The 16233-nt window shown below is 51.1% G+C and overlaps 2 protein-coding genes across 3 annotated transcripts in view; one reads left to right on the top strand and one right to left on the bottom strand.

The window, feature by feature from the left end:
• ADAM8 (ADAM metallopeptidase domain 8) overlaps positions 1-16233 on the top strand; it is a 125303-nt gene that overhangs the window by 15694 nt on the left and 93376 nt on the right. The gene's annotated exons all lie outside the window — the stretch shown is intronic.
• Positions 1581-10039, bottom strand: PAOX (polyamine oxidase). Of its 2 annotated transcripts, none has more exons than XM_079136296.1 (7): positions 9819-10039; positions 8900-9386; positions 8010-8209; positions 6014-6266; positions 3912-4024; positions 3038-3195; positions 1581-1949 (listed from the first exon to the last, which is right to left on the bottom strand). In XM_079136296.1, exons 1-7 carry the CDS (start codon positions 9997-9999, stop codon positions 1806-1808), a joined length of 1536 nt encoding a protein of 511 aa, XP_078992422.1. In that variant the 5' UTR covers positions 10000-10039; the 3' UTR covers positions 1581-1805. The 2 variants fall into 2 exon arrangements, with proteins under 2 accessions (XP_078992422.1, XP_078992421.1); XM_079136295.1 differs by having other exon boundaries at positions 3912-4027.

Consider the following 16233-nt stretch of genomic DNA (forward strand, 5'->3'; position numbering starts at 1 on the left):
CACCTAACAGTTTCCTGTCAATGCGTGGCCCCTTCTTACAGAATTGTTTAAAACCGGTGTCCTACTCAACTTACCTTACACATTTAACAGCTCCACTTCTTTTTCAGGAACGCCAGGTTTAGCATAACAACCCAAACGCTGGCCGTGACCTTACTAAATGAAACCCATTAATACCATGAGGCTGCAGTGCTCCTCATGGCTGCAGGACAAGGTGAACCTGACCAGGCGGCATGCCCCTGAAGCAGGCCAAACCACTCACTGCAAGTGGGCAGCCAGAGCCGCCTCCAATGGAGTCTTTGAAATGATCTTAAACACTATACATGCTCAGATTACCATGGTTATGATGCTTGACCTCTAACACTGAGCTCCCAACCCCCCTGGGTTGGAGATGAGTTCCCATAGTAGACAGCAGAACCCTCTCCATGAGGCTGTGGGGTTGGTGACCTGTCCCCAACATGGACAGCAGAGCCTCCCCTCTTTCCTACAAAGAGAGGGCAGTCTGGGTCCGTCTCTGTGAAAACAGAAATGTTTCCCAAAGGCATGTGGACTGACGAAATTTCAATGTCAACATTGAAGATCTTTGCCCTTGAAGAAAGCTGCATTTTCATATCCTGGGACCATAAACTAAATACTTGAATTTTTCCCACAGAAATCTAATTGGCAGGTGTCCCATGCAGAGCCAGTCTGGCAACACAAGGCAGCAAGCACTACAAAGCTCTGGATGTTGTCATGCTATGGGGAAGATCCTGAGTAGTCTCCGGGCCACTAGGGGTCACACAGACCCTGGGAGGGTGATATGAACCCAGACATGAAGGATGGGGCCAGGCAGAGCTGGGCTAGGGCAGGAGCCTGGTAGCTCTGGAAGGGTGTGACCTTAAGGCTTCTGAAACCAGACGAAGATAGACTGTCCTGAGGTACCTAGGCCAGTAGCTCCCCATACAAGCCCTCCAGGGGCCCCACAGCCTGCAGGGTGGGGAGCAGACGTCTGAGGCTCTGTGCCTCCCTACCAAGTGCCTCTCCAGCTGTGCCCATCTGCCTCCTGGTCACAGTGCTCAAGGGGAGATGTCAGAGCTCACGGCAGCTCTGGTGCAGCATACTCAACCTCAATGTTCTGCTTCCCCTGCTATCAAACAGGAGCAGCATGGCTTGTCCACCAGGGCTGCTGTGAGGATGCAGTGAGACCAGAGACCTACCCCAGAACTGCCTGGCACCCAGCACCCTCCCCAGGCCCACTGCTGTGCCTGACCAACCTGCTCCCCCACACTCTTCACCTGCTCCAGAAAGCCTGGGACCCCTAGGTCAGGATGGGGTACCCCATGCATCATCCATCTCCCCAGTTCCCCACCCTTGCCTAGTCCACATACAGAGAGTGCCTGATGCAATAGCTATTGATGGGCAAGGTGGGGTGGCTCACCAGCCACACTGTGGTCCCAGACCAGAGCAATGGGAACTTGGGGAGTAACTTAGATGCCAGGGATAAGGGACAACCACAGGGCTAAGGACACAAGAGGTCAGAGACTTGGCCCCAACCTGGCCCCGGGACAGAGTAAGGTATAAGGACAGCTCTAGGCGAGAGAAGGTGGTGTTAACTGCTTTATGTACATAGCATCCCCGCGAGCAATGGCATCCAGTGACTTCCAGATCAGCCCAAGCTCAGCCCCGGACGGTTCCAGTGACAGGCATGAGAAATATGGTGACCCAGTTATCCAAAACGGACTGTCAGTGAGGTCCTGGAATCTCAAGCCAAACAGAAAGAAGGCAGGTCCTAGCATCCCCCAAGGGAGCAAAGCAGGTGGGAACTTAGCTCAGAGCCTGGGCCGGGGTTGCTGGGACTGCAGGTCCCACAGACCCGTGAGGCGGTCAGCCTCCCTCCAGCCAGACAGCAGGGCCCCGTGTGTTGTGGAGTAAAACGTCCGATGTGTGGCTTCCCCCGCAAACAGGATCTGGAGCTGCAGAAAAAGAGTCAGGGTTGGATGCAAGTGAGACAGCTGAAAGAAAAACAGGAAACAGAGCCCCATGCAAACCCATTCACTCCCAAGATGGGCAGGAGACCTCATGCCTGGATAACGCAGGTGTGAGTAGCACCTGGAGAAACCAAGGCCGTGGGGCAGTGAAGAGCAACCTCACCAGAACTGCTGAGTCCCCAGGAGGGTGAGGAGAGACTCCAGGGCCAAGGCAGGCAGAGGAGACAAAAGCTAGAGCCTATGAGGTGGGGCAGAAGCTAACCAATAAGTGACTTGGCCAGTAAACCCGCTGAAAAGTGATGCAGGAGGACTGGAAAACTGAAAGGTGAATACTGGATGATGCTGAACAGTTATTCTTTTTTAGTGTGGCAATAATGCAGTTATATATTTTTACCGGGCATTGTGTTGTGGTTGTGCTAGGATTAGAACCCAGGGCCTCGTGCATGCCAGGCAAGTGCTCTATACTGAACTGCACCCCGACCATACTTAGTGTTCTTGTGTTCAGAGTTACATACAAGAATATCTGTGTGTATGACCATGCCTGGAAACGACACGGGGGCAGGGGCAGGGGCGGGCAGGAGGAGCCTGCGGAGCACCCGGTGGGCACCTGCAGCTTCTGCCTAATTTGTATACATTTGATGTTTTCCACAGTTTTAAAAAAAGTGGTATTATAAACATGTGCTTTACAGAAAGTTAATTTGGAGATCAAATCAGCAGAGGGGCTGGGGTAGAGACTTGCCTAGCATGCATGGGGCCCTGGGTTTATCCCAGCACCACAAAAAAAGAAAATAAAATCTTTTGGAAAAACAGTCTAGGGAGGAGACAGGTTGCCCTATCAGCTACTTTTGTTTCACTTTGTTACCAGTATTGCAGAATTCTGACTCTTGAAGCTTTGTCTATCTGTAGTTTTGATATAACCAATGTACTTGTTAATTACTTTTAATTTTGAAAAGAAAATGGCTGAGTCAGGAGGTCAGGCCCCACCCACCACTCACTCCTGCTCCAGTACCTCTGGGCCTTCACCGGACCTCTGCAGTAGGACACTGGCAGCCCACCAGGGCCTGCCCTCATACCTGGGTGCTGGTGTCGTCCATAGGGAGGGGCTGGGCCAGCAGGTCTATGTCGTCCCCAGTGCTGCCCACAGCCACGTAGCTGTAGGAGCCCCTGGTGTACGGGGCACTGTGCCAGCAAGACCTCAGCACACTCTTGGGCGCAGGCAGCTGTGGGTTTCCTGAACCAGAGATGCAGCATGTCAGCCTGGAGCCCTCAATCATGTGTCTGCAACCGGAGTTCATTGTAAAGACTGAGCAATTTAGAGTGAAAGACACTGGTTGGGAGAAAACTAAGCCACCAAGTGCATTCCTTCTTTCTTTTCTCCTGGTGCTGGGATGGAACCCAGGGGTGCTTAATCACTGAGCCACATCTCCAGTCCTTTTCATTTTTTACTGTGAGATAGTCTTGCTACGTTGCTGAGGCTGGCCTTGCTTGAACTTGCGACCCTCTAGAGTTGCTGGGACTACAGGGCATGCACCACTGTGACCGGCTTCGAGACTGTCCTAAGAGGCTCTTCCCCCTCAGCTGCTCTGCTAAACACTGAACACACAGTCAGTGCTAACAGGCACGACCACTGAGCCGGGGCCCTGCCAACCACTCACAGTTGGCTGCCAGAGCAGCTTTTCTGAGCCTCAGCTTCTTCATCTGAAAGTGTCTGTTTAAGGACAAATAGCATTTATTTTGATGGCAGATTTTTAGAAAAAAGAAGTAGCAAGTGTTTGTAAAGGCATTTTAGTTCCTCAGTGATAAGATCATTACTGACTCCACCAGTAGGAGCAAGGTTGTCCTGGAGATGCACAGAGCTGATTTAGTTCTCTGTTCTGAGATGTGAACTTCCTGCCTAGAGACCACCCACCAGCAAAAGGCAGTAAATCTGCGTTGGGAGTTAAGCACCTGTCACTTTCCGGAGCACTTGGGTTAGAGAGAGAAGCACTTCTTCATCTGACAGCGTCTCCATGAACTCAGACTCCAGGCCAGCAATGAAGCCGCAGAGCACATGCACAGACCTGCTGAAAAGAGACCATAGGAGAGCCACAACTGACCCCACCGGCCGTCTCTCTGCAGACCCACACTTCGTCCACCATCCCACACGGCATCCTGGAGCATTCCAGAGCAGCGCTCTCAGGGTCGGAGAATCTGTGTGACACCAAGACAGTGTCTGCTGCTCCCCCACCTCATCATTTGAGGATGTGCACGAGCAGTGGCCAGCAAGCTGTCCCTTGCAGCAGGGCAGTGACACCAGGTGCAGGCACCACATGCCTCACCACACACACGCGCAGCGAACAGGGCTGGCTTCACTTGAAATCCTCCAAGCAGCGGCACGTTGCTGATTATTAAATCTTGACCCCCACGTCCACCCTTTCAATAGTCTGCATGAAGAAATGGGCAGCAGGCACCAAGTGCTTTGCCACATGGTGGTGACGTTCAGGAGTACAGCCCTGTGCACTAGCACCTGAAGAACACCTAACCAACAAATCATGGTACCAGCAGATGCAGCCTGAGAAGTGAGCGCAGTGTGTTTGTCATGGGAAAACAACTGGTAGACAGTGTTCACTGACAGTGAAATTCAAGCGCTCAAGCAAAAACCAGAATCTCTGAAAACTTGTGTCTGCTACCAACAGTGTAATAGTTTCCCAATACCAAGAAGCTTTTCTGAGATTGGTGGTGACAGGGCCTCATGGGTGCTAGGCAAACACTCTACCATTAAGCCACATCCCCAATCCCTTTTCTTATTATATAACAAAATGAGTCAACATTCAGAAGATCACAAGAACCAATATTTTCTGAATGATCAAAATCACAGATAGGTGAAGGATCCACTCAAAGTGCCAGACAGACAAATGGACTTCAGTGGAACAAAGTATAAAGTCCCTGGATAAGGCCTCAGGCTCCAAGCAGGCCCTCAAGAACCACCACACGTTGAGCTGGTCCAGTCTCACTACTCCCTCCTTCCAGCTGCAAGTCTGTGTAGCCCGGGACCCTTCTGCAGGGTAACCCCCAGAGCAGCTTTGCAACTCCTAAGGCCAGACTGCAAGAGATCTGCAGACAAGCAAACTCCACCACCCTTCTCATCATATTTGTTTGAGAAATATAGCTATTTTTAATTGTGAAAATGCTACTTATGCTATGGAATAGGTTTATTACTGTCATCTTAAATAAGAAGTATATTTAAATTTCTGAGTTTCAGTTTCTCACATGGTAAATATAGCCATGATCCCCATAAATGAAAGCTCTTTGAGATCCTCACCACTTTATAAAGGGATCCTGGCCACAAATCTGAGAGTCACTGATCACCTGCCACCTGGTTTCCAAAGTCCTGAAAGTCAGTTTGCTCTTCAGTGAGAGGGGACAGTGGGAGGGCTGTTCAGAAGCCATGCCTCCTGCTCCCACCCTGGTCCCAAGTCTTTCATGCTGAAAATGAGATCCCCGAGTGTAACGTGGACTTCTCTCTGCCATAAAACCTCAGAACATTGCCTGTTCTGTCTTGCCACCCTCTGATCACGCCTGGCACCACTTTCTGAATTCCAGCTACAGACTCTAAGCAAGCACTCTACCATGAAGCGACATCCCCTGGACCGTGCAGTCCAGCCTTCACTTATGGTGCTTGATCCACTACTTACAAGCATTCAGTAATTGTGTCCCCTTCAAGTATCATCTCTCCAGGAAGGGACAAACCCGTGTTTCTAATTTCTTCTGCATCAATAAGTCCCAGTTTCCTACAGAATCCCAGTAAGTGCAATGGAATTAAATGTTCCTTCAGTCCACCAGCACATTTTGGTCCTTTGAGACACTGACAACCTGTGTGCAGTCAACCTCCATCAGTCCCTGCAGGGGTTAGACCCAGGGTTCAGTAGGCAGCACCCTAGAGACTCTTGTGCCCTCCAGCCATTAAGCCCTCAGAAGTGACTGGCAGTGAGCCACATGTACTGTTTTCTCAAGCAAACAGACCTAGGGAATGGGCCAGCTCCCTCAGAGCCCTCAGGACATAGACATACCCGAAGGGCGGCAGGACCAAGAAGCCAATGAGCTTCTTGAACCAAGCAGCCTGCAGTGAGGGAGCAGTGTCCTGCAGAGGCGATGTGTCCTCCCACACCACCTGGATGAGCTGGCAGCCGGGCTCCCAGAAGGGTTCCTCGAACTCCAGGAAGATTTTGTTGTTGGTTCCAAAGCCTATTTTCTTGATTGCTTGTGCTTTCTCAGCAGGCAGTGGAGGATCAAAGAAGGTGTTCTGCTGTTCTTTGAGAAAACCTGGAATTCAGAATTAGATGTGATTCATAACACACAGTTCTTAAACTAGAATTCATGCCCACAAGAACCCAGCCTGAGTGAGAGAGGCATCTACACATGCCATGTGTTCATTCAGAACCCTGGGGGTCAGAGATGAGGTTGACCCTGCCCACTGGGACTCTAAAGGGACACTACAAGCCTGCTGGCCACCACTGGTCATGTGCAGTTTGCATGATGAACCCCACACACTGCTTTGCAGGCAAGCTCATTCCTGAGCCTTCCACCTCTCCACTCTGCAAGCCACGTGGCTCAAGATCAGTTAAACATACAGGCCCCTGCCACACCAAAAGCTAATAAAAATTAGTTTACATGGCAAAAATGTAACTTCAGCCCAAAGGCAGACAAGAGGATAGACAACAAACAACCACAAAGTCAAGTGAGGAGATGGAGCATGTGCAGCACATGACAGCAAGTCAATTTCCCAAAGTCAGCGAGGAAAGAAAGAACCACCAGCAGAAAACAGCAAGGTCATCAACAGGCAGTGAACAGGGACAGGTTCCCTCACATGGTCATGGGGACACAGGTGGGGTCACCCTGTCCAGAACTTCAGCCAGCAACTCTCAGCAGGAATCTGCCTTCAAACCCAGCAACACAGCCTCCAAAACACACAGACACTGGTGACAGGCAGCGAGGACCACTACCTGTCCATCACTATTATTAACTACCATGCAGTTAAGAGCAAATGTGAGCCTGGAGCACTGCCTCGTGAACAGTGTGGACACACGGTTCAGATCTGTCTGCCGACCACATCCCAGGGGTCAGCCCTAGCAGCTTGGTTAGTGTGAACTGCAAATGCGCATGAACAAAGTCACTGGTGTGCAACAAAAGGACTCATGACAGATATACACGTGCTGATTTGGAGATACAGAGCGAGCTCTTAAGACAAGACAAGTAGAGCAGATGCTAATATGCCCAGTAAGAGTCTCCTTATGGGACAGTGCAGGGCGCTGCACAGCTCGTCCACTCCGGGCACGCCATGCCAGCTGCACCACCCCAGGGCTTTCATCTCACACCCTCAGCCAAACCTAGACGCCCAAGTCAACTCGGGCACTTGCCAGTTGAGTGACTTGGGCAGGCAAGAGACTTCTCTCTCCACCTATGTGTTCAAAGCTGCCCAGCAGTGAGTGGGGAGTGGCAGGCACCTTCTGAAGCTGCCCTAAAGAACAAAAGATGCAACAGGAACACAGATCCATGGGCATGACACACACGAAGTCCAGATCCAGTCCACAGCAATTACCCTGGCCACTCCTCTTCAGCCACACACCTCCCCCTCCCCCACCATCAAATGGCCACACAACTTCTGCTCACACACTTGGATGGAAAGCACCAGATTTGGAATTGGGCAGAACTGTCCACATGGCTCCTCCCAAGGATCACCACTGTGCCTGACCTGCAGACCAGGTTCTTCCTGCCCTTGCCCTCCCTGAGAAAGCAAAACATGGAGAGGCAATTCCAGCCTTTCCAATCTCCCCCTGGCCCCACAAAAAGCAAAGCACACTTTTACTTGTATTTTCTTACTCTGAAGACCTTAACCCAAGGCAGGCAATTGCTACAACCTGCGAGTAGTTCCTTCCATCCATCCAAATATTATCAGAGTGAGAATGTGAGCCCACAGCCCAGCAAACATCCCAGAGCCAAGGCAGCCTGGGTAAAGCCGAAGGCAGTGCACTGGGAATGGGTACTGGGACTGAAAGTGGCCTCTACCTAAGGGAACAGTGACGATGACATGATGCGCTGGGAGGCGGCTGCCATCCTCACACTCCACCAACACGGGAAAGGCCTCCCCAGGAAATGCGTCCTCCTGGAAGGACCCGTTCCAGTGAATGGTCTTCACGGGTTTGTTGAAAATCATCACATCCTTCGGTAAGGAGGCCATGATACAGTTGGTGAGTTCTTGGTAGCCCCTAGGAGAGATGGAGGTTGGTGTGCTTAGAGAACTGGTAAGATTGGCGGAAATAGGTCCTCCAAGTTCCCACAGACATCACAGGGAGCTCCACTGCAAACCAAGCATGAGGAGGCAGGCACAGAGTCTGCCCAGAAGTGGGGAGCAGCCCCTGTGGTTTTCCTGTTCAGTCACAGGAATGTCAACACCACCTTCCTGAGCTTTGTGTCCTTCCTGGACACAAAGCAGTCCAGGTAAGCAGAGACCAGGGCTCCCTCAAAACCACCCAGACTTCTGGGTGTGCACATCTTGAGTCACAAATGCCCATGTCCTGGCAGAAGCCTCAGAGCTGACTTCTGAGGGTCCAGTGGGTCAGCTCTGCAGAGCCACGCCCCACAGGAGAGAGGCCTGCCAAGCACTCTGGCTGAAGCCCCTCTGGTAGCACTCTGCACAGAAGAGGCCTCAGGGACAGAAGGGAGAGGACTTCCAACACATCCTTCCTCTCCCAATAGCGCTCTTGAAAATAACTCTATTCTGCTTAAGTGAACAAAGTTAGGAAAAATAGTGACTGATTTTTCTGAATGAGAAGGGCAAATGCCTCCAGTCTTCCCCCACCTCCTCTGCCTCCCTAAGTCAGAGTGCAGAGTCCAGCCAGACTCTTGGCTCTGGGGTGTACAGAGGGCTTCCTGGGGAGGCAGGGCCACATCCGTACCCAGAAAAGGTGCAGTCCAGCCCTGGCAGCACGGTGTACTCCCCAAATGGCGCAAGGGCCACCAGGTCCATGCTGTGGGTGCCACTCAGGCAGCACTCCACGTGGAAGAAGGTGTTCAGTATAGCAAGCTTGAGCTTCCTGGTCTCCTCGTTCTCTGTCCAGCCGGCTACCTGTTGGCTGATCTCCTTCTTGAGGTATTCCCCAACGCTGGGCACTGGGGTCTCAGCTGCATGCAGGAACTCCCGGGTCTGGTCTATCAGTCCATAAAACAGACTGGCCATCTCTGCCACCAGCTCAAGGCTCACGCGTGCCCCTGAGCTGGTACAGCACACAGAGGGCAGGCCCACATGCCCACCTGTCTCCACCAGCTGGTTTTCCTTGGACAACTCCTTCTCGCCCAAGAGACCATACTCAGCAGCCAGCTGGAAGACAGGGTTGCCCTGAGAGGGCCCGTGGATCCAGTGTGCACCCACCTCCACCACGCCACCTGGGGGCAGAGAAGATGCCATCTGGAAGTCCCCTCCTCAGAAAGGTCACCCCAGCCCTGCCCTTCCCAAACATGCTCTGAAGACCACACTCCCCTTTCCCCCACAGCCATAGATCTTATCCCTGAGCGCCAGGCGGTTCCCCCGGAGGGGTTCTGGCCTGCTGCACCTGCCTCAGCAGGGCACTTATAGGAGAGACCTGGAGGGAAAGAAGGGGTGCCTGGAGCGGGGCTGAGGCGGGCACGATGCAGGGTCCCAGGCTGCCTTCCGGGTCAGGCGCCTCCTGACTCGCTTCAGGTGCTGTTTCGTGCCCAGAGAACTTGGGCTGAGTGGGTGAGGCTTCCAGGCCGGCACCCTGGTGCTCGGGCTGAGCGGACCGGGCTCTGGGGCGGGGTTCGGGAAGGGGCTCTGCGGAAAGGATCCAAGGCGGTTACCGAAGCAGCGTTCCGAGCGGATGCGACCCCCGGCGCGGGCCGTGGCTTCCAGGACCCGCAGGTGCTGGGCCGCCGGGTGGCGGCAGAGCCTCTGAGCCGCCCCCAGTCCCGCGATGCCGCCGCCCACCACCAGCACCCGCCTGCCGCCCGGGGCCTCCGCGCCATCTCCGCCTGACGCCATGCTTGTGCTAGCGTCCCGCCGCGGGACCTGAGGCCAGGGGCGGGGCCTGGCGGGGGTGGGCGGCCGGGGGCGGGGCCAGAGGGCGGGGCCTAGTGCGGTGGGCGGGGCTGGTGGTGGTGGGCGGGCAGGGGCGGGGCCTAATGAGCGGAGCCGGCTGGCTGGGCCTCGGGAGGTAGCCGAGCGGGGGCGGCGAGTGGTTCCCGGCCAGAGGCAGGCGGGTGGAGAGTGCGCAGTGGGATGCTCGCCTCTCCGCGCACCCGGGGCGGTGCCTGTGGCCCAGGAGAACTGGGCACTCAGGGCGCCCTTCCGCCGGCCAACTCTGGCGGCGCACGTGGGAAGGCCATCCGGCGCCTGGAGCTGAGCGCAGACGAGCAGGGGTTCGGATTGTGATCTCCGCTGCCAGCAGATGGGGGCGAGTGTCGGCACCTCAGCCGGAGTCTGGCCGGATAAGCACTTTCCTGGCTCAGCCAAGCAGCGCAGTCACCCAGAGCCCCTTTCATAGAGGCCGTGGAGTCAGTTTAGGAATCGAACAACGGATGTGGGTCTCTGGGGTGGGGCTGAGATCTCCCCTGCTCAAAGGGAAGCTGTGAGATAGTCCCCGCAAGCACGTTGTGCGTGTGTGTGTGTGCATGCACTCCGGTGCACATACGTATGGTATGTAAAGATGCTTCACGATTTACATAGGTTACTTCCTGATAATCACATTGTAAATCGAAAATATCTTAAGCTTAAAATGCATTTAATACCTTAAACTAGAGCATCATGGCTTAGCTGCGCAGTATGCTACAGCATTAGCTGTTTACCCTTTGCATCATGGCAGAGAGCTGCCGCTGGCAAGAGAGAAAGGTAGCCCTGCATACCCCTAGCCCAGGAAAACATCAGAATTCAAAATATGGCTTCTACTGTTGCTTTTACACCATTGTAAAGTCTAAAGATGATTAAGTTGAACCACGTTGAGTTAGGGACCTCTGTAAGTCACACGTCTGTGCATAGATAAAATGTGATAAAGGTTAAGGGCAAAGTTCAAGATTAACAAAAGACCCCGTGGAGAAAAGTCTCTCAGTCTCCCCTCCCCTCCTCCTAGGCTTTTCTGCAAGAAGTTGAGTGCAAATTCAGGCAGGATCCTGATTCAAATGGGCAGCTCTCCACTGCATTGCAGTCCAAGGAGCTGGAGGTCTTTGAACTTCCCTGAACACCCAGGTGCACCTGGTTTCAGCCGCACACGGACCTAGGCAGACTTCTGTAGCTGCTTGTTTCTCTGGGCTGAGGGCAGCCAGGACCCAGGCCACTCCAGGCTGGAATTTGCCCTCCCCTCCTAGTGCTTCTTGGCATTCTAGTGAACTAGATGCTCCACTTCCTGCAGGTGCCCGGACAGCAGTCGCTCTTGTTACAGTGCAGCTGACCCCCGAACAATGGGAGTTTGAGCTTGGCACTTCCTATATTTGGATTTTCTCTTTTCTTTATTTTTGGAGAGTTACCACAATTTGAAAAGACTCAGAAATAAACCTTATAGCCTAGAAATACCAAGAAGAAGAAGAAAAATATAGGCATATCATAAAGGTATAAAGTATATATAAACAAGGGCCTACTAGGTCATTAACTACCATAAACATACACAAATCTATTTTTTAAAGTTAAAAATTATCAAAATTCACACAAATACAGGTCAAACGTGGAACCATTTGCAATTCAAAGAAATGTAAACACACAGAGATGCAGTTAAATCTTAACTGCCTACTGCACTGCTGTTAATTTCACAGCAACCTTGTTGCTACTGGATGCAGATACTCAATGACTCTGCTGATCAGTGTGTCTTTGGCAAATTTCCTATCCCAGTAAAAACTCATCTCAGGTGTGCTTCTTGTATGTTCTTTATCATATACAATATATAATATATGTGTTAATTGACTACAATGTTATCAGTAAGTTTCTCATTAGCAGCAGATTGTTATTAGTTCAGTTTGGGGGAGTCAAAAGTTACCTGTGGATTTTTTTTTCAAATTTTTTAGTTGTAGATGGAAACAATCTTTATTTTATTTATTTTTATGTGGTGCTAGGCAACTGTTTTACCACTGAGCCACATCCCTAGCCCTACATGCGGATTTTTTACTATGGTCAGACCCTACCAATTCTCTTGTTCAAAGGTCAACTGTTTTCTACCACCCCCTCACTCCTGGCCCACATCTCCTCCTCTCCACCCTGTGACTTGGAGCAGGGCCAAAGTTTGCTCCCAACCCCTAAAGCTTCTGCAGTCCTACAGGGAACCGGAATGAACTGAAGGGTCTGGACATAGATAGCAGGGAGGAAGAGGAACTAGGCTGGGTATGGGGCTGATTTGAGGGCAGTGATATCTGCAGTAGGCACAGTGTGTACTGTCCACCAGGAGCACCCAGTGCCAGCAAGTGCCAGAGACTCTCTCAAAAGATTCTATGGTAGCCCAGGAACAGGTCCCAGGTCCTCAGAGTGGACTCCCAGCTGCAGGTACAGACATACACCGCATGCGCCTTTTAAGACACAGCCTTGCTTGACCCAGAGAAGACTGACAGGGAGAAGGCCAATGACCACCAGAGGCAGAAGACAAGCTGGGCTGGTAACACGCTCTGTAACGGAAGCTGCTCCAAAAGCTAAGGCAGGAAGATTGCAAGTGCAAGGCCAGCCTGGGCAATTTAGCATAAAAAGGGCAAAAACATAAAAAGGGCTGGGGATGTTGCACCCAGAAATCACTTCAGACGCAAAAACTCACACAAGAGATTTTATTAAGAAAACAGGCAGAGTGTCTCCCTGCAGGGAGAGAGAGAGAAAACGAGAGGAAAAGAGAGAGAACATGCGCACGCAAGAGAGGGAGTGAAAGGCAGGAGGAGAGAGCATGAAAGTGAGGAGGAGAGAGAAAATGGTAGGTGAGCTATTCTTAAGTAGTTTGCGGGCTAATAACAGACCAATGACTGCTGAGAATGTTCCCAGGCTGATAATCTGGACCAATGACTGCCGAGAATGTTCGCAGGTTGACGAGTGGACAAATAGCTGGCTGGGATGTTCACAGACTGACAATCTGGGTTGTAAAATGGTGTGAGGGAGGGAGAATAATAGCAGATCTGATGCCAACAGATGTAACTCATTGATAGAGCACTTACCTAGCATATGTGAGTCCCTGGGTTTAATCCCCAGTACTAAAAGAGGAAGGAGGAAAAAAAGATTGTTTGGGATGTGCCCACCCTATCCCTAGTGTAACCTGTTTCTCCTAGGTGGGGTTTATCTCCCTTAGAGGGGACTTCGTGCTCCCCCTACTCCAATCGAAGCAAAGCACTAGCTCTAACTCCCTCGGCACAAAGGTTGCCTGCAGGCCTGGGTTGGATGCTGAAGATCTAGCTGAGCTGAAATCCAATGGTGTCACATGCTGCTATGGTTCAGAATGCCCAGTGCTCATCCTCTGTCCTCAGCAGATTAAAATCCAAATGCCACAAACTGGCTGCAGCCTCAGGTCTCATGCATGTGCCCAAGGTGAGGACTGGTTCCTTAACTTGACTTTCTGAAATCGAGCTGCTAGTCAGGTGGCATGGCCCAGCTCTGCCCTGTGCATGGACATGTAGGACTCCTGTGTGTCCTACACTAGTGTTGGTCTCATGGTTCCAGGCAGATGGCCACATCAGACTTTGACCCACCCTGGCTCAATCCCTAGACTCTTTTGTCAATCATAAAGCTACAGCATGAAGACAGGGACCACTTGCCTGGGAATCCTGCTGGTTAACCCCAGAGCAGCCTAGGGGCAGAAACTCCCTAGCCCGCTTACATCCACTGCACACTTAGACTGGAGACTTGGTGCAGTTGGGGCGATAGGAGAAAAGGCACCTAGACTGGGACAGGTGGCCCTATGGCTATGGAGAGGATGTTGAGAACAGGGTGATATCTGTGCAGCTAGCTGTCTTAATTACCAGGATGCAGGCAGTTGCGACTGCTCCCTCAAAAGCCAATACAGCGCAAACAGGACTGCTGGGCCCCCATGCTTATCGAGGTTGTTAGGAAATATTTGCCTGAGAAATGTGCAGCTGCCTAGAAACCTTATCTATCAAGGACAGGGGGGCCTAACTGCAACTCATCTCCTGCACAGTTCACCCCTTCCCTCCTCCCTTCTTCCTCTAGGACCGTTCAGTTCTGGTGGGACCCAATGAGAATCAAATAGATTGGCAGGACCCAACCAGAGGAGGACTAATGTTTAGCTGTTCAAATGTTAACCAATTAAAAAGAACACTGTAAAACTGTTTGCCTTTCATTATAAAAGCCTGCTGAACAAAGGCTCAGGGCCTCTTAGCGTCACTGGTTACCGAGTGCGCGGAGGACCAGGCTCCAGCTTGCTAATAAATGACTCTTTGTTGCTTGCATTGATCGTGGTCTCCGGTGGTCTTTGTGGGGTCTCGAGCCGCTGGGCACAACAAGGACACCAACTCCAGTGAGGGATGAGAGCACGATGGACCCTAAGAGGTGCATGGTGGGGATGATCAGTGTTCTTCTTGTCCTCTAGACACTGTGACCTGCACCTTGGTGATTCGTCCAGCCCCACATGTTCTAAAATAAATCTCACTAGTCCACACCCTGCTGGTCTAAGGCCACCAACTCCCCACACAGGTCACCTTGTGTCCACCAATGAGCACAAAGTTGTGTGCTTTTCTCGACACTGAGGGCCTTGGTGGTGATACTACCCACATGGCTTAACCAAATCAGGTTTGTTTCACTTTTAAAAATAGTTTTAACAACATAGAATTCATGTGCTGCCCCAGCAGCCATCGGGGGTCCTATGCGGTCGGGAGGTGTCGGCGCAGTGGAGAATCGGCAGATAGAGACACCAAGTGTTCTGAGGCTGAATCTCTCTCTATTTTTCTGCCAGCCTGTGTATACATTTTTTCTTTAGTAATGATTATATCATTTTACAGTTTAAAATTTTAAAAAACCTTCAAAAGTACAATCTATGCTTCTTCTCTAAGTACACATTCTTTCTGTATGATAGCTTAGATTAAAACAACCTTATTTCCAAAATTAAAAGATAAATAAAAATAATAAAATTTAAAAAAAAAAAACCTTATTTCCCTTTTCATCCCCTAACAGTGTTCCAGTGTATGTTTTCACACGTTCGTGTGTGTTTTATCAACATAGAATTCATGTGCTTTCGGGGTCCAGCCCCAGCAGCGGTCGGGGGTCCTAGGTGGGTGGGAGGTGTCGGCACGGTGGAGAAACAGCACACAGAGACACCAAGTGTTCTGAGGTTGAATCTCTTTATTTTTCTGCCAGCCTTTTTATGTGTGTGTGTGTTGGTAATCCAACACAGGGCCTTGTGCATGCTGGGCAAGTGCTCTACCATTTAGCTGCACCGTTGGCCCCCAGGGTATCTTCTGGTACATTCTAATGGATCCGTTGTACAAATCATTCATGAGTTGGTAGGCATTTGCGTTGTTCCACTGTTTGGCTACCATGAGCAGTGTAGCTGTCAAGGTTCATGTACACACTCTCATGAGGCCATATGTCTTCGTCCCTCTTAGGCACGTACCTAGGAGTGGGTTTGCTGTTTAACCTTTTGACAAAATGCCAGACTGCGTTCCAAAGTGGCTGCCATTGGCCCTGGGGGTGTGGCTCAGTGGTGGAGGCTTGCCCTGCTCCCAAGGCCTTGGGTTCCATTCGCAGCACTGCAAAAAGAGGGACAAAGTGCACCCTTCCACACGCCAGCAGCCAGTGGAAGGCTGGACTCCACATCCTCCCTAGGCCTGCACTGTGGTCTTTTATTATAGCCAGCCCAGTAGGTGTGTAAGGATCTGGTTTGTACTAACCAGTGACTAACCATGTTGAACATCTTTTCGAGGGCTTTTCAGACACTTTGTGTCTTTACTGGAGAAATACCGATTTTGATCCTTTGCCCTTTTTAGTTGGGTCATCTTTCATTACCGGGTTTAAGAGTTCATTACATATTCTAGACACAAGACCTTTACCATGTATAGGACTTGTAAAATGTTTCTCTCATTCTGTAGGCGTCTTTCACTATCTTAATGGCGTCCTTTGAAACAAAACAAGGTTTTAGTTTTGCTTAATCCAATTTATGTTTCCCTTTTGCTATTTGTGCTCTTGTCCCTAAACTCCCTTACAGAGGACGGTACCCTTGACCTCAACGCCAGTCCTGGGTTGTTAGAAAAACTTCTTCAGTGTTTTACTTAACATTTACTAACCCTTAGTAAAATATGTGGATGGTGAGTT

This window comes from Sciurus vulgaris (genome assembly GCF_902686455.1).
Source record: "Sciurus vulgaris genome assembly, chromosome: 4".
NCBI lineage: Eukaryota > Metazoa > Chordata > Mammalia > Rodentia > Sciuridae > Sciurus > Sciurus vulgaris.